Source organism: Blastocystis hominis (genome assembly GCF_000151665.1).
Source record: "Blastocystis hominis, Singapore isolate B (sub-type 7) whole genome shotgun sequence assembly, scaffold_6".
Taxonomy (NCBI): domain Eukaryota; class Bigyra; order Opalinata; family Blastocystidae; genus Blastocystis; species Blastocystis hominis.
In genome coordinates, this window is record NW_013171865.1 from 856,111 (window position 1) to 874,085 (window position 17,975).

General features: G+C 44.7%; 5 protein-coding genes across 5 annotated transcripts; 2 read left to right on the forward strand and 3 right to left on the reverse strand.

Moving 5' to 3' along the window:
• Positions 1-2,128: 2,128 nt before the first annotated feature.
• Positions 2,129-5,938, reverse strand: GSBLH_T00004434001 (uncharacterized protein; the record flags this gene model as incomplete). Its single annotated transcript, XM_013043324.1, has 2 exons — positions 2,129-4,688; positions 4,728-5,938. The coding sequence occupies 2 exons, from the start codon at positions 5,936-5,938 to the stop codon at positions 2,129-2,131; spliced, it is 3,771 nt and encodes a 1,256-aa protein (XP_012898778.1).
• A 330-nt stretch (positions 5,939-6,268) lies between these two features.
• Positions 6,269-7,033, forward strand: GSBLH_T00004435001 (uncharacterized protein; the record flags this gene model as incomplete). Its single annotated transcript, XM_013043325.1, has 4 exons — positions 6,269-6,423; positions 6,454-6,517; positions 6,549-6,710; positions 6,743-7,033. The coding sequence occupies 4 exons, from the start codon at positions 6,269-6,271 to the stop codon at positions 7,031-7,033; spliced, it is 672 nt and encodes a 223-aa protein (XP_012898779.1).
• Positions 7,034-8,090: 1,057 nt separating this feature from the next.
• Positions 8,091-10,289, reverse strand: GSBLH_T00004436001 (uncharacterized protein; the record flags this gene model as incomplete). The annotated part of the gene is made up of 2 exons (XM_013043326.1): positions 8,091-8,303; positions 8,340-10,289. 2 exons carry the CDS (start codon positions 10,287-10,289, stop codon positions 8,091-8,093), a joined length of 2,163 nt encoding a protein of 720 aa, XP_012898780.1.
• A 2,009-nt stretch (positions 10,290-12,298) lies between these two features.
• GSBLH_T00007193001 (ABC transporter, putative) lies at positions 12,299-13,204 on the forward strand (the record flags this gene model as incomplete). Its single annotated transcript, XM_013043327.1, is given in 6 exon segments — positions 12,299-12,407; positions 12,440-12,647; positions 12,682-12,795; positions 12,826-12,910; positions 12,948-13,172; positions 13,184-13,204. 6 exon segments carry the CDS (start codon positions 12,299-12,301, stop codon positions 13,202-13,204), a joined length of 762 nt encoding a protein of 253 aa, XP_012898781.1.
• A 1,925-nt stretch (positions 13,205-15,129) lies between these two features.
• Positions 15,130-16,282, reverse strand: GSBLH_T00006806001 (uncharacterized protein; the record flags this gene model as incomplete). Its single annotated transcript, XM_013043328.1, has 5 exons — positions 15,130-15,156; positions 15,229-15,744; positions 15,773-15,946; positions 15,976-16,199; positions 16,264-16,282. The coding sequence occupies 5 exons, from the start codon at positions 16,280-16,282 to the stop codon at positions 15,130-15,132; spliced, it is 960 nt and encodes a 319-aa protein (XP_012898782.1).
• Positions 16,283-17,975: the final 1,693 nt, after the last annotated feature.

The following is a 17,975-nucleotide window of genomic DNA, read 5'->3' on the forward strand; positions in this document are numbered from 1 at the left end:
CAATCGCTTTCATACACTTTTTGAATTCTGTGCTTGTGAGTGTGCTCTGCTGAAGTTGAACAGCTTTCCCTGTAGAATGAAAGGAATGAGTCGGGCGAAGTGTCTTTTAACGTATACGTGAAATGGAGTGTGTGTTGTAGAAATCTTGCAGTTATTGCACTTGCCTCGCTATTTATGACACTTGCATTCATTTCGAGTATCAAGGAACATGCAGGGATGCGTGAAAAGCAAATCGACTATTTGAGTGTTTGGGGTGATTGTTTGCTTTTGATCTAGGAACAGAAAGGCGTAAATACGAAAATGATACACCGAATGAATGAATTGGGCAGAGAAAGCGGGTTTTGTGAAAATGGGGGTCATTGTGAGGAATCTAATTCGTACAGCTCTGATCATCTCAGTAATTCCGATGATTCTAGAGATACCAGCCTCTGTTCCACTGCTATTGACCCAAGTGATTCCGCCACTTGTAATGGTTCGAGTACACGGAGTGGTGAATCGAGTACACGGAGTGGTGAATCGAGTAAGCAGAACTCTTTATTCACTTCGGCTACGTCACCAGTCACTTCTCATCCTCCCGATATGCAAGATATTCATGTCGTTCTCTACGAAGGCCCCAACCGTGTTCCTCTCTCTTCCCCCCATTGTTCGATTGACCATGCTTTGTTTTAATGATTAGACTTTGATGACATGAACATCGCCTCTGCCAATTTCTCGCTGGTTTGTGTGCTCGATCCTTCGACTCTTTTCACTCTGCCACGACTTGAACAGATGTGGGCAGGTCCCATTTCTGTTGCTCTCTTCGCTCCTGTAAATGAAAACCAATTCAAAATGCTTTCGACTCGAACTCGGATCGCTGTGGTGCACTCTTCTGTGCCCAAATCCCTGAATTACCTGCGAAACGTTGCGATCAACAACACGCTGACTACCCATTATCTAGTGATCGATGCCGGAACGATCGTCGATCCTTCTCTGCATTCCGTTCTCCAGTCGCTTCCCTCGTCCCTCTTAACACCCTCGACGGCTCTCATTCTCCCTCTCTTCTTCTTCCTCTCATCGCCCTCCTCTTCCGTGGCTTCCTTGAAGGGTTGTCGAGAGAGCGAAGCTTGTTGGACCGCGTGCTTTCTGTTCCCATTTCATTGAGTTGCAGACTTTTTGCATCGCTGCCACGCTCCAAAGAAACGATTCGCCAGCTCGTGGCAGCCAAGAAGGTCGCAATGCGTCGGTCTTCGCATGTTTGTGAATGAGTTCCAAGTCACTCAGAGATATCTCTACGCTGATTGGTTTTATATGGGAAAAGAGCAAGATCTGCAGCGCGTTTCGTGCTTCGATCCGCTTTTGCAGCAGCCGTTTTTGATTCTACGGCATTCCCGGTCTGTCCCGTTGTTCAACGAGTTCTTTCTGAATAACCCACTGAGTCGGATTCAACACGTCGAACATGTGCGACTGTTAGGCTTCCGCTTTTATGTTCTGGGACAGTCGTTCGGGTTCATTCTCCCGACTGGGTCTGGGTAATGGAAAGGGGAGGGTTCGTAATGGCGGTAGAGGGGCCCAGGAGAGCGATAACGAGCAAGCGAGGCGCGAATTTGTCGCATGGTTTGATGAGGTGAAGAAAAGCAGAGTGGGCGAGAGGGTGCGCGTTTGCAGTGCTGAGGAAAGAAAGGCGCGTTTGAACTATAATATGGCTCTGGTAAAGGGGTAGTGTTTCTGTTAGTTCGTTTCTGTTCTTTGGACAATGTTTGTACAAAAGTTTCAAGGTTCATTCCTGTAACAACAGTATGCAAATCGAGTGAAATACTCAAATAGACAAGTTATTGTTGACGATTGACAGTTTTAAACGAAACTACAGATTTATGTCCTGTGTGAGTCCACTTACGATTTTTGCATGTTGCCATGGATTCGAAGGTTTACTGTAGATACCACAGGCGAAAAAGTATCGTATAAGAAAAAAGCAGAGTTGGAGGCGTATCTCGTCAAATCGACCGTAGTTTCTTGTCTACAGCTATGATGCATAGTTCGAAAATGCGGTACGCATGGTTCCAGTCTCATCAGTGGTGCTGTTCCCTTCAGACTATGAGTCTGAAGCTATTTCGTAATGACCTCTTAGTCCAAGTGTTTGTAAACAAACAGTCTAATAGTACGTATTTCGTTCAATCCACCCAGCATCCCGGAGAATCTGTTTTGTCTCCGGATTCTCTGTCACGAGCGATGTTTTTCGCATCAAGTATTTGCGGACCTCATCGAAAGTATATACAATGATCAAGTAGGGGAAAGGAATAAGCCAGCAGTGGAAAGGCAGGGGGCGAGTGCGCAGCGCGCTGTTCAGCACGGGCGTGTAAAGGAGGATGTAAGCCAAAGCCAGCTCGAAGAGCACAGAGGAGTTCATAGCGTGGTTGCTCATTCCTTGGTCAATCAACGAGTTCATGCGAGTTTTGCAGACTAAAAGATCGGCGATCTGAACGATCACAATGGTAATGAAGTAGGCCGTCTGGGAATAGTACAGCGCCTCCTTCTGGATCATTCTTGAAGCGATGTTGGCGTACTGCGTGTCGCCCTCGAAGAAGGAAAGCGAGTAAATGTACTCGAAAGAGTCCGCACTTCTCGTTTGTTTAAAAGTAGCGTTGCTGAACACCTTGCGTCCCAGCATCTTGTATTCGGACGCTTCGATCATCGCTTGCACAGCCGAGGAAACTTCGCTGGAGGAGGAGGAAGTCTTGGCTTCCGTCGAGTTCCAGTCGTTAATATCCCAGTAGCCCAGCGGCTGATAGCTCAGCTGCGCAGTGGCCGTGCCCTTTCCGAGTCCCACGTACGTTTTCTTCGAGGTATCGGCACGCAGCCAATTGCGATCCCAGAAGGGGGAGACACGTCCAGCCAGAGGAATATACGGATAGTAGCCGTTCTGGAGCAGCACGTCGATGCTCTGCTTGGTCACCACAATGTTCTCCGCCGTGTAACCTCCATTCGCTGTGTTGTACGACGCCTCATCCGAGAGAGAGAAATTGGGAGAGCTCTTGGTAGGTCCGAGGAAGTTCTTGGAGGGGTAATGGCACTGGACGATCTCGCCGCCGTCCCAGAAATAATAGCCTTGGCGGAACATGGTGTAGAATTCCTCTGGATTGCTCGGCGCCGATCCCTCGTAGGCCTCAAATCCGGACGTCTTGTTCTGCGCATCGAATACCTCGCGATACCAGTTTCCTCCATTGACCTTGCAATACAAGGTTTGCTTTCCCCAGTTGTCATAGGCTCCAAGACCCGGCAGCGTGGAGGCGGAGAATCCGAAGGAGTTCATCATGAAGAAGAAAGACATCAGAGCAGCGAGGCACTGCGTGACGCCGACTTCCAAGTAGGAGAAGGTAAACAGTTTTTTGTTCACTAAATGATCGCGCTTGCTATCACGTGGAGGTCGTCTCATGATATCGGCCTCCGCGTTTTCGTAAGCGAAGGAGATGGCGGGAAGCATATCGGTTCCGAGATCGATGAGCAGAATCAAGATAGTATCCAGAGGAAGAGGCACCTGGATGGTAATGAAACAAAGGAACGGAGCCAGCTCGGGGATGTTGGAGGAGAGCGTGTAGGAGATCGATTTCTTGAGGTTGTCGAAGATCAGTCGGCCTTCTCCCACGCCCTTCACAATCGACGCAAAGTTATCGTCCACGAGAATCATATCGGCCGCTTCTTTGCTCACAGCCGAGCCCATGATACCCATTGCAATTCCGATATCCGCCTTCCGAAGAGCCGGGGCGTCGTTGACACCATCTCCCGTAACAGTGACAATTTCGCCTCGTTTCTGGTTGTGTTCCACGATAATCAACTTCTGTTGAGGGGAAGTACGAGCGAAAACGACCTGGGGATGGTCGAGAATATCGTCCCAAATCGCATCCGGCAGATCAGGAGTCAAATCCCATCCAGGAACAACGATCGCTGGAGCCAGTGCAGGGTCTTCCCAGCCCGGATCTCCCTCCTTCAAGCCCTTCGACTCATTGCGGAGCTGAATATCGTCCTCCGTGTCGCCCCAGATGATTCCGACCTTCGCAGCGATCGCCTTGGCGGTGATCGGATGATCTCCCGTCACCATAATCACACGAATACCGGCTGTCTTGCAAGTTTCCACGGCGGGAGGGACTTGCGGACGCGGGGGATCGATCATAGCCATCATTCCCACGTAGCAGAGCTTTGTGAAGATGTGCTCGGTATGGGGAATGTCTTGAGGGAAGGTTTCGCGATCATCTCCCAGAGGGAAATTGGGAGTGTCACTGTTGTAGACGTAATCCTTGGGATAGACGGCGGGATCTAAGGGCAGCTCGGCAAAGCCCAGCACACGAAGACCCTTGCGAGAAAGATCTGTCTGCAGATCCTCCATTTTCTTGCGAAGTTCGGGAGTGAACTCCTCGACCTTTCCGTTAATCAGAATCTTATCGCAGCGTCCAAGAATTCGCTCCGGAGCGCCCTTCATAACTAGCAACCGCTCATCCACCTTCGCATTCTGATGGATGGAAACCTGGTATTTGTTCGTTGAGTTAAACGGAATTTCCTTCAGCTTGGGGTTTTCGTTGCGGAACACTTCCACATCGAAAGAAGCCTGCACATACTTGAGGAGCGCCGATTCGGAGGCATCTCCCAGCGGTTTCCACATCACACGCTTCTCAATCGAACCATCACCAAGAAGCAGTTCTTCAATAAAAGGTTGCTTGCTCGAGAAATCAGGCGTCCGATCCCGATTCTTGCGGTACTTGGAGTTCTCGTCCCACTTCGCGTTGTTGCACAGAGCAGCAATCCGAAGCAGATGGAAATAGGACTCGGAGGTAGGATCCACCGTGGGTTTCGAGTACATGGAGCACTCGCAGTCGAAGATTTTTCCATCATAGACCACGTTCGCCACAGTCATCATGTTCTGGGTGAGGGTTCCGGTCTTATCGGAGCAGATACAACTCGTCGAGCCCAGAGTTTCCACACCCTGCAGATTCTTCACCAGAACGTTCTTTGAGGACATTCGGTTAGCCGTGAGCGACAGAGAGAGGGTGACGGTAGCCAAGAGTCCCTCAGGCACGTTGGCCACGATGATACCGATCATAAAGACCAGGTTGGTGATGAGATCTGTACCCAGGAAGATACCGATGATGAAGAACAGAACTCCCAAAGTAATGGCGATCGTAGAGATAATAGAAATGAATCGATCCAACTCAATACCGATAGGGGTTTTCTCACTTCCAGTGTTCAACGTCAGCTTGGCAATATGGCCCATAACAGTGTTATCTCCAGTGGCTACAACCACTCCCTTGCAGCTACCTTTCGGAACTTGCGTTCCAAAGAAGGCCATGTTTTGGGTTTCCAGAGGATTCGCATCGGTGCACTTGGTGGATCGTTTGCAAGGTTCCGACTCTCCAGTGAGGCAGGCGTTATCCACTTGCATATCATCCGAGCACTCGAGGATACGAATATCCGCAGGTACCTTATCTCCAGCTTTTATGTGAACAATATCACCAATGACCAAATCCTCAGCAACAACTTCAGTAGGATTGCCGTCACGCGTAACCGTGCAACGGTTTGGCATCATGTTCTTAAAAGAAGCCATCAAATCATTCGACTTTTTCTCCTGGAAGTAGGCGAACGTTCCCGTAATGATCACAACGGCAAAAAGTACAATTCCAAGGTAGAGATTCTCAATCTCTTTTTTCAGAATATATCCTATAATACAAAGTACTCCACCTGCCAATAACAGCAAAGAGAAGAATCCTGTCATATTCTTCAGGAACTTCACCCATTCAGGAACGGTCTTCGGTGGGGTTAACTGGTTTAGACCATATTTCTGAAGCCTAGAGTCATGTTCGGTTTTCGTAAGACCTCGTTCCTGACTGGTCTTCAATCGTTCACCAAGAAGAATCGCTAAATCAACCTTATGATAATCTTCTCTGTCAGCAGAAGCACTATGCTCGTCAGCCATAATATCAAACTATGAATAAAACTTTGGGAGCCGATGATCCAGTAATTAATACACCCATACTTTAGTTGGAATCAAATATAAAAATGGGCCCTCTTTTTCTATATTGTTTATTCGTTGTGATTATGTATCAAAATTGATTTGGGGTGGAACAACATTCTGTTTTTGCCTTAGGACGATGAAGTGAGACTAGTAAGAAATAAATTAAATGGTAGACTGACTCGAATACTCGTCATACTTGATAGTGGTGATTAACTTAGATGATTCTTGCGCCACGACATGCACTGGTTAATCATCTTTTAACACAATTTTTAATTTATATTTGCTATCTAAATGTTTAACCGCTTTGTGGGACAAAAGAAACCTACTGTTACTCAAGAGGAGAAGCCTTTTGATATGACACCCATGACGAACCATATGGATAATTTGAATAAGCGAGAAGATCAGATTTTGAAGAAAATTGAAAATATTGACCAACAACTCGGAACGTGCTAGTTCGATATTTCGATTACTGTTAGGTTAAAGCAGCAAATGGCGAAGGGAGGCGCTGGTTATAATACTCTCCGTATGCGCGCTACGAACGTAATAGGTAGCGTCAGTTAATGAGTTGTAGTTATTGAAACAGAAGCAAATGCTCATGAAGCAGTTGCAGAGTGTCTCTACAATGAGCCTTACAGTTGGTCAGACTATGGGTACTATTGAGAGTTTACAACTAATGAAGGATCAGTACAATATGATGAAGGAGGTGACGAGTGCTCAGAGTCAGGCGTTTAAGGTAGATTTGGTGGTGAGGAATCTGAGAGGTAGAGTGTGAACTTTGATGATTATATGAATTTGTCGGATAAATTGCAGGATATGCAGGAGGATATGGACGATGTGCAGGAAATGATGATGGACAGCATGACCGGAGATATTGAAATGGACGAGGAAGAGTTAGACCGTGAGTTGGCGAATATTAAAATCGGAGACATGCCTGAAGCAAATTCGACGCCTGTAAATCCGGTTCCTGCCACCCAGGTTCCTGCAGAAGCCGTTCCTATGGCTGATGGTGCTCCAGCTTTCCCCAACAACTGGCGTGATGAGTTGTCTAATTTGTAATCTTGTATGTTTGTTGGATATGAAAGTGTATGTGTGTGTGCGTGAGTGTGTGGAATGAGCGTGGAGTCATTGTTTGGAAGTACTGGATGATATACAAAGGAAGAGAAAGGACTTGATTGATGAGAGAGTCAGTATAAAAAGAAAGGGTTTGATGAATTACGTATGTTTCTAAAGTGTGATTATTCACTGATTCACTGATTCACTGATTCACTGATTCACTGATTCACTGATTCATTCACCCTCTCAATCAACTACCACCACTACTACTATAGGAACAAGAGAGCAAACAAACAACTCGTTCAATCGACTCAAGCCATTACTTCATATGCAGCTTGTCACGAATCCATTGCTCAATCTCTGCTCCCGAAGGCAGATCATGGAACTGCGAATGAACGTCCTTTCCATACTTTTCCTATTCATCACTCCTCTCCTTTCTCTAAATCTACCGCAAATTCGTCGAACGAATGACGAGTCGAGTCCGTCAAGATGTACGACTTCTCACGGCCATTGGGAGTGTAGTAATGATTGAAGTCCAAATCGGGAGTCTACAACATATCACCTCCCCTTCTCTTTTTCTTACCAACTCCACCATGGTGCTCTCACTCACACCATTGAACCACAACACATCCTGATTCTTGATAATGCAACTATTGTTGCGATACACTTCGCCCCATCCATAAGTGTCGTGACGACCCTATTCATCAACCACACACACACAACACGCACAGCTGTATTCGCGCAGTGCGGCTCCGTGAAGAATTCGTTAACATCACCCGCATACTTGGTATCCGGGTAGATGTACAAGTTGTTCATAGCTACATACTAAGCCCTTCCACATTCACCTCCTACAGATCTTGCTATGACCCAGATAGGTCTTGAATCCTCCATAAACCAGAACGTTGTCGTAATCGTAGTAATAGCAAGAGCCATCATCATGATCCAATGGCCACACAGCGTGATAGTTGGCAATGACAAACGACTGACGAATCTCCCTAAAGACTTCACGAATACACATTGAATGTACGATTGCTTCGGCTTGGTCGAGGGCTCTCCACTGTCATAGAGCGTGATGAACGGCATACGATCCCAGGTATTCACAGGACCCTACAAAATAACCCCAGTTCGTAAAACCACCCACATGATCAGCAGTTTCACGAACAGTGTTGAACATGAGAGATCTCTCAATCAGGTTGCCTCCTCCAAAGGCATCGTTGATGTTAATTCCAGCGCGCGGCACGTTGAAGAAAATGTTGTCACGCCAAATGGTTCGCTAGAAGAATGAGCAAAGAAAGCAAATGAATCCTACAGCCGTTTTCGATTGCATGAAAGGAGAAGACTGCTTGTTGTAGAGACCCAATTCATGCAAGAGATTGTGCTGAATAACGTTGTCGTGAGGATGCGTCTCCTGCGTTCCATCCATGAGATTGGTGCTTCCAATAAAGAGAATACCGCTATCACTGCCATAGACGAACTCGTTGTACTCAATCGTAGAATAGGTAACGTGATTAGCAAAGAAGATGTTGTTGTTACCATTGTTTCTGAAGATGTTATAGCTGATGCGAATATTCTCAGCGCCATCAACAAAGATGCAGCCAGCACGATGTAGAGCCCAGTCACCTCCTGAAGGAACCTCAAACTGTTCCATGTAGGTGTTGCGCGTGTACGAGAAGGTGAGTCCGTGAATGTGAATGTTCTTGACCGGAAGATTGGAAGTTCCACGAATCTCGATCAGGTTCTCCTGCTGAGAAAGATGGATGAGCGACATATCACTAATCGTTCCGTTGGGATAGAGATAAAGCTTCTTCGCCTCCTTATCGTAGAAATATTCTCCGGGAGCATCCAGCTCCTCCAGAACGTTTTCTATGAAGAAAGCTCCTCCGTGAGTACTTCCACGACACTCCTGGAAGCCTCCCTTCGTCCATCCCAAGCTAATCTTTCCGTCCTTTCGCTCATAATTGTCCACCTCAAACATCCAGAAGCCCCAGTATCCTCCCTGGAAAGCATGGAAGATGGCGCCGTTGGGATGCTTCCACTCACGAGGAGACCAGTTTTGGGTGGCCACGTCAATTCCCGTGGGGATCGCATAGGTGCAGCCTCCGCCACCAATCGGATGCGCTAACGCCCAGTAGGAAATGGCTGGCGTCCACTGGACGGCAGGTCCCTCAAGGGCAATTTGGTAGTTGGTGTACAATGCGTGCTCAAGCGATGGCTTATCCATGTGGATTTCGTAGCCTGGAGGGAACTTGCGCGTTGCCTTCCACTGGCCATCTCCAGCACTAGCGAAGCCCGTGTTTTCAGTGTGGTAACCCGTATACTCGGGATTTCCATTGGGATAACGAGCGAGAATCTGACGCTTGCCATTGATAAAGAGCGAGGTGAACTTCTCCTCGTCAAAGTCGATCTCAGACAGGTCTGCCACATAAATGTTCAGCTTCACACCCGAAATAGCAGTGGAAGAATCCACAGTGCGGAACTCTCCATCGATGATGCTGAAGCACTGATTGAAATAGTCTCCCTCCTTCTCGTACCACGTGAACCCAGTGCACTCCTCATCCTTCGCGCAGAGCTCTTGGCACTCTTCCAAAGAAGGAACCTTTCCAGCGAACTTCACACGTCCAGCAACTCCAGCGCCGGGAGCAGGCTTAATATCCACGACGGCATCCTTTCCCTGGAAGATATCAAATTCTCCAACACGGTATGGCTTCCAATCCACCTTCACCTCCTTGGCTCCAGAAAGCACCACCTTCTCGTTGTTATAGGAAGAGATGGTGAGGTCATCGTCGATTTGAGTAAGCAGAAGAGGCTTGGACATATAGTACTCACCTTCACGCAAATACAAGGTCCGGTTTCCAGATACTCCGCGAGTCAAAGCAATACCTCTTTCAATCGTCTTCACCGGATCGCGAATCGATCCCGAATTCTTGTCATTTCCAGAACGTCCATCAACAAAAATGGTAAATCCAGGGTTCTCAATATCAGGAATCGTCAGAGGCTCATCCTCAGGAGGTCTCTCCATATCACATTGCTGAAGCTGCAACGCATCAAAAACTGCGCGATGATTCTTTCTTTCCGGTTGAATCTCTTTCGCAAAGTCATAGGCAGCTCTCTTGATGTGGCAGTCAACGTTAATATCCGCCAGATAGGGTCGCGCAAGGTCATGGAATTTTCCCCCTATTATGTTGGGAAACAGCCCGATATGCTTATCTACAGAGGTGCAGATAGCGAGGGATAAGATCAGAATTTGCAAGATCATCATTTACAAACCAGTTATGGAAAACACAATTCCCCTACCGGAACAAGTCGAAGTGGAGTTCAACCTAGCTACTTTCTATAATCCGCTGACCTCGACCTTGCCAATTATTTTCGTACTCCATCATCTCAGAAGCTCAGATATTCATCATTTTCCAGTTTTCGATCCTCGCACAATCTTGTTCAACCAATCAGCGTGAAGGAACAAAAGTTGTATTCCCAAGCTATTTTTAATGTTCCGTTGCATTCCATCCATGCAATTAGTTGTGGTTGGTTGGACCCTGCTAGCTGTAGTAAATGGGCTACTTTGTGGCCGAAAAGAATGTACTACTTGCAGTTTAGCGACCAATATTATCCCACACTGGGAAGGAAGTGATGAGGTATTGAATAGCAGAGTATTAACGATAGAAGGATGATTTGCGATACTACCAGTGTAGTAAACATTTATCAGATTATTTCACTGTACAATCTATGTGGATGAATTCTAGCAACACATGGGAGTATTCGGATACTGACATTGTGTACGTAGCATTTGTATACTAGTAAGACTCAGAATGAAAAAGTACAATCTCTGGCTGACAGAAAAGGGAGCTAATGCAAGCGAACTCTGCAAAGAGAAGGTTGGTCGATATTTTTGTATGGAAACATTTCCTCCATGTCGTTCTTCTTCTAACTATAGTGTGTATCCATGCAGAGAGACATGCGATGATTTATATTCCACTTGTAAGGAGCAAACTCCAGAGAGCTGCCCCTTGGATGGCCCCTATGTAAATTCTACTGAAGCTGGAAGGGGACGTTCGATTCGTAGCAATAATAATCTTCAGAGCTGTTTCATGGAGGATGGCTCACTTCGAACATATCCTTTTCCCGCTTGAGTATGAGTATTCTTCATCTTGTACTGCACGCTGCCTCAATTCCGGCTTTACCTGCATGAACGGAGCCGGATATTCTTCAGAATGTACTCATGTAGATGATGATAGAGCTTTTTTCGAGTGGTAGTGTATCTGCTCAAACGGAGGTGCTGGGATTGACTGTAGTCTATGTGGAAGCGACAAGGAATGCCCTGGCTCGAATGTGAGAAATATTGAACGAAATTGAAAAACAGGAATGCACACGCCAGACCCTATTCTCTGAAAACGAACTGGCTAATTTCTCTTGCAAGACCAGTGACTCGTTTTCTGGGTTTATTTCAGAGTTGTTTGGCGAATCTACTGTTTTGCTGCAGCATCTAAACTCCTCCATAATTGAAGTCAATGTCAATAATGGCTATTTTCCATCTCTGCAATCAACGCCCGTGAAATGCTTGTATGAGCAATGCTCCATTTTGCCAGGTATTGAGTGCAGCAGTTATCTTTCTGGTTATTCGAGTTGTATTTTATGTAATAAGAGTTCTTGCTCCTTGGAGAAGAACATGTATTTGAGCGTTTCTGCAGACTTCACTCCCTATTTTGACATAAGGAGTTATCTCTTGGATCCGGTCGTTTATTTGTTTGAAGGAGATGCCAGTTACAATCACTCATCACCTTCTGTTTTTGGGTGCAGAGTGGATGGTTCGTGTGTGTGGATCCATGATGGTACCTATGCACAGCACATGTCTTGCTATACTGGCGTATGTCGAGCCAAGGAGCCCACTCCAGACAAGTACTTTAATGATTGTCGTTTTGTAAACTCAATAGGAGCGGCCTCTATTTGCTGTGGTACATCATTCTCTTCAATCTCCCTGTACTCTGTATTATTCTCTATCTCTTCACTCACGACAAAAAGAACACTCACTATCAGCCTGTTCACTTTGAGAAAAAGCCCCGATCGTCCTGCTTATTAAACCTTTTTCTAACTTACAGAGTGATCCTTTGCGAAGACCCCAAGCTCTTTGCGATCGATGAGTACACGGACGAAATCGAATCTTCCAAGCCTATCTCTGCAGTCTCTGCATTCTGCTGGCGTGATCTGGAATATAAGGAGCGAGTGAGGGAGGACATACCTGTGGACGCTTCTTTCTTGGTTTGGATGAAAGCAATGTGTAAGAGATATCTCACCAGACAGTGGACGATGAAGACGGTGATCCAATCACCCCTAGGCTATCTTTCTGCAAGTGGAGGCGTGGTCAATGTTGTTAGTAGAAACGGTATGTGTACGAGGATGGATGGTTGACTGTAGGCAGCGCGTTTTTGCAAAGCCTGTACGGAATAACAAAATCGAAGCATGACTTTATCGGAGGTCAGTTATTCTATGAACGCAGCATGCTGTCACCTTCGGAGGCACTTATGCTGTTGTGCTACATCAATGGAAAAGTGTGGCTTTGCGAGAGTCTGACGGTTATGGAGTGTGTTCGATCGACCGTCGATATGAATTATCCTTTGTGGGTGTAGGAAGATATGTAATGCTGGAGTGATGGATAGGGATAAAGAGCAGAGGAAGTCGAGAATCCTGGAAATGCTACGACTTCTTCAGCTGGATTCGATACGAGATAAGTTAGTGCGGGATCTCTCCCACCCGCAGCAAATCATGCTACAGTGAGAAATAGTTTTTGTATTCATAGCTAGAATAGCGCTCGAGGTCCAGTCGAATCGCCGCGTGATTTTGCTGGATAATGCCTTCGAAGATTTTTCTCCTGCAGATTATGGCATCGTATGCTTGCTCGTTTCCTAGCGGTGGTAATGAGTAGATGATGAACTATTTGAAGACGGTGGCTCGGACGGGCGTACTTTTCCTCGTTTATTCCAAGACTCCAATTTCCATTCTATGCAACTATCTGGACAGCGTGCTTGTGTTGGGAGATCATGGCGCTGTTCTGTATTATGGAGACTTGGTCGAGGGCAAGAAGGTGTTGTTCGATCCCTATTATCGCGAAGAGCCCCACTACAATGCTCTCGATTGCTTATTCCACACGGTAAATGGAAGGTTGCTCGGAATGATGGTTAGTTGGCATACAGCGATACAACCATATTGAGATCGCTTCGTGGTTCCTTCTTATCGCTTCCTCTGTTTTGATTTGTATTTCATTTCTCACCTACAGCTCTATCACCATTCGAAGACAACTCGATGCACCTCCTCCTCCTCCTCCTACTTCTTCTCCCGGTTGTCCTCCGCCTGCTCCCAATCCCTACGTTCAGCGAATTTTGGACATTCGGGAAACAGTGACATTGAATAAGCGAATTCCGAATGTGGCAAAGCGACTTCGGAAATGCATGACGCGAACGGGTTTTTGTCAATGGCACTGCATCTTAGGACTTTTAATTGGGGTGTTTTTGGGAATTTTGTTCTATCAACTCCCGCAGACTCGTGCTGGAATCGAAAAGCGAGAGAATCTATTCCGTGTTATCGTATGCCATGATAGATATTATAATTGCGCGTAGTGTGCGATTTGCCTTCTCGCGGGATTATCTGCTTCTATTTTCAATACAAATGATTTTCCTGTATTTGTTCATGATCATATTAGCCGCTTCTGTCCTATCCATATTTATCGAATCATGTACTTTTTGTTGGATTATATTTATCTACGCATTTTGCCTACGTTGGTATTTATATCCTTGTGTGTGTGTGTGTGAGTGTGTGATTGAGCATGCATGAGTGTGTGATTGAGCATGCATGAGTGAGTGATTGAGCATGCATGAGTGTGTGAGTGAGCGTGCATGAGTGTGTGAGTGAGCGTGCATGAGTGTGTGAGTGAGCGTGCATGAGTGTATGTATTCATGCTCGTTCACTCGCCTTGTTATCTTTTGGATCCTTGATTCACGTCCCAAGCATCTTCATTTTGTCAGGTCTGGGGAAAGTTGGAAACCGCTCCATTCTTTTCTGCAGTATATCGATGATTATTGTTGTCAGTCTTGCATTTTCCTCATGTTCTTCTCTCTTCTCCCGTGGGCTCTCATCGTTTCTTTTAAGCATAGTATGCATTGGCTTCCGTCCTCTCAGTATTTTGTTTGTGCTCTATGTGATTATCTCTCTCATCTATATTCTTTCTACATCAAATGGAGCAAGCATCAATATTGTATTATATTCTCTGGTTGCTTGTTTGTAGTTGCGCATTAGTAACTTGTTCCCTCCAGTAATCGCTTTTCGGGCTCTGATGTATTTGGAATTCAAAGATACTGTGTATGAAGTGCATATTTGGGATCGAAAAGGAGCAATGACTCGACTTACCGGTGATGCAATTCTGCGATATGTAGGGAATAGAGCATTGATTGGATGTAGAATGGAGTCAATCCTGAAGTAACGCTGGGATCCTATATTGTAGAACTCTTGATATGGAATGCTTTCCTATTGATTATATCTTATTTATTCTACCGCCAGATATGCATCAGCATGAACGCACATTTAAAGAGACGAAGAGACAAAAAAGAACGACGGAATAGTGAAAGTCGAAGAGAATCGATATCAATGTATGGAGACGTTCTTCATTTAGATGCTTCTGAAAGCGAACTATTACGTAATGTTGTATGATCTGTTTTTTGAATACTATTGTAATTGCCCTTGAAGCTTTTCTGCCAATGTTTTAAAACTGTATTCGAATGAGACGCATTCTACTGATGTCTCCTGAAAATGAAAACATAAAAAAAAGAACACAAGGATTGGCACAAGCTCACTCTACAAACAGCTATGATCAAGGCTTAAGTCACAAATCACAAAACAGGACCGAATTTGAATTGAAAGAAATAACTAACACTGCTTTCTTGGTGACAAGGACGAGTCTTTTACTGAAGAGAGGAGTGTGTGATAATCACTTAAGAGCAAAATATAGATGCTATAAAGCAGTGATCACATTCTATATATGTCAATCCATATTTAGGTAAGAAATACTTCCTCTATGATCCATACATCAATGTAACATTATTATCCACTCTCGTTCAATGGCCTGTATCTCTCAAACAGAGCTAAATGACATTCACAACCTTATACTTCTGATTATTCACTATTTCTGCCAACTCATTCACATATTCAACTACCTTATTCACATCTACAAATATGTTTATGTTTCTCCCATCACGAGGTCGTTTCTTGGATCGATCAAATGTATTCCTCGTCAAACATCGATATGCCAATTGTGTTTTTATTGCCATCATGTCATAATACCGAGGCCTCGCTATGGGAGAAAAGAATTCAATAAACCCAGAATGCGGCATCATAAACATAATATTCACAAACGCAGCTCCATGATATCCAAGCAAAATATCCGTGCTTTGCATAGAAACGACCTGACTACGATGAGATTTTCGATCGAAATATGTTTTCTCAAATTCCACAACATCTTTGCACTTCGTTGTGATATTTCCTATCATTTCTTTCTCGTTTAGAATCTGCCGCCATTCTCCTTTACGTCCAATATAAAGCAATTTTAGCTTGTCTGGCTTTGTGATGAGTTCAGAAATGTTATAGTAACGATACATTGCTTTCTTCACGAGAAGCGGTTCAACTTTCGATATAAACAGATCGGTCATCGGTGTGTTAATAAAGAAGAAAATCTATATCAAACCAGACAAAATCAAGTACAGCACGCCGAATCCAGACATGATCGTGCTTATAAAAGAAAGTGGAATAAGGAACATAGAATGGCCGAATGTCAGGCGGAAACATGCTTAACGTTCCCGTTAAGAACGAAATCGTCCAATCAGTGCGATAGTCGTCGGCTCCGAAGGAAGGATTGACGACAGTGAAGGCAGAAAACTAGTTCAAATGAAGGATTCTTAAAATACCAGAGGAAACTTTTCGATGTTTGTGACAATGTGATAAAAGTTTGCGATCCATTCTGCATTGTGATAAATGTTCGTATAGCCGCGAGTCGAAATAATAGCTACTCTATCGTACCACACATCAGTGGAATAGGAACGATTGGAGGGAAGCAAAGCGATCGAATCGGGAGAAGGCATGTCGCTCGTAAGTGGAGCTACGGAAAAGGTACTGTCAAACTCGCGATGCTCTAGATGAAACACAAGGCCAGAATGTACTTTTGCTAATGGTCTGCTCTCTATGCAAAATCATACTATGCGACGGTTTTTGCATTTCAAACCATTCGGCGTATTTCACACCCAAACCCAGATGAATTAAATAGGGAAATACTGCACGCCTCCCATGAGATTCTGAGCTTATAGCTAGCTGGGACGTTTGATTATTGTAGGAATCAGAAATCGAGTCCCAGGATGCTGCTTTTGTAAAATTAGGGAATTTGAGCTTCATAAGCATATAGGAGGATTTAGGGATGGAGTAACGAGGCTGATTTTCCGAATTTAAAGGAGTAGAAGAGGAAAGAGGTCTAGGACTTGCTTTAGAAGTAGGTCGTTCGGAGACCGAGGCTGAATTGGTAGAAGTGATAATAGGAGCCGTTGTTAGATTGAATTGCTTTGACGGAGACAAACTGGGCTGTGTAGTAGAAACTCCAGAAACAGCTTGATTCGGAATGCGAGTAAAAAAGGGGACATTTTCAAAAAATGAATGCACATTTTTACCACTCGAATGAGAGGAATACTCAAAAACGGAAGAATGATAGGCAGAATCCAAAATCCGCTGTTTGTTGATACTATAAGACTTATATGATAGAATATTGTCTTACGTCTTTATAATATTTGATTGAAAGTATAAAAGATAGGTGAAAAGAGCTATAAGCAGAAAACAACAAAAACCGGCGAATCTGGTGATTATCTATTCCAAACATTCATAGTACCTATTCTCCATTCAAAATATTAATTATGACAAACAATTACGAAAAAACTAATGTTCATCAAAAAGTCTACAAAGACCCCATACATAGTTTCCCATCCTATGATCTTCCATAAGCGATGCTTCCAAACTGAAATGATCAAACTCTTCCTTTTCGACACCAACTAGTTCCACTTTTGCTTGATTGAAAATGATAGGGTCAGCGGCATTTCCTTCAAATCGATACCGCACTTGCTCCATCATTTCTTCTGTTTCAATCTTTCCTATATACGGATTGGATCGCAGATGAAGCAAAACGCCTGGAGGATAAAGTTGAGGATACGGGAACCAATCTTTGGTTCCGTTAGAAGAACCTTCTGTGTTGAGCTTCTTTAAAAAGAGGGAGAAATCGGTGATCTTCTTGGGCTCTTTCGACAAGACGGGAAGGAGTAATTTATCTGCTGTGGCGATTTGCTGTTCGTAGCTTTTCATATTGTCCCTGAAAATGCGTTTTAGGTCAGCGAGCTATCGATAAGGAGTAGATTCTATATATGTCTACACAATGATTCAGCTTTGTGTTCAGTGTATCGATGTTTTTGTTGATCAAATCCGTAGTTATCGTCGATTCGTTCTGGCTTTGGACTTTCATTTCCACTTGTTCCTTCAAGTTTTCACCCTTCTTTTGGATCAGACTATCTCCTACATTTTTCACTAATTCCTCTTTCTTCCAAACGTCTCGTTGGATTTGGGATCGGACGTTTCCCATATAGGAATTCACGAGAGTGATCAATGTATCTCGGTACTCATCTAGAATCTTTTGCTGGGATTCTTTGAAGGAGCGGTTGATCCATGCAAGATTGAAAAGATAAGAAAAGGACTCGTTCAATCGATTGTAGCCATCTACAAACGATTCTTTCACAGGTAATTTCCCCTGTTCAGGCACGGAAATAGGGTCCAATTGAGAGGATTCCGAGGATTCCGAGGATTCCGAGGATTCCGCGGATTCATTCTTGCCAATTTGCTTTTCCGAAAAAGGACTCAATCGGTAGTTCTCAATCGA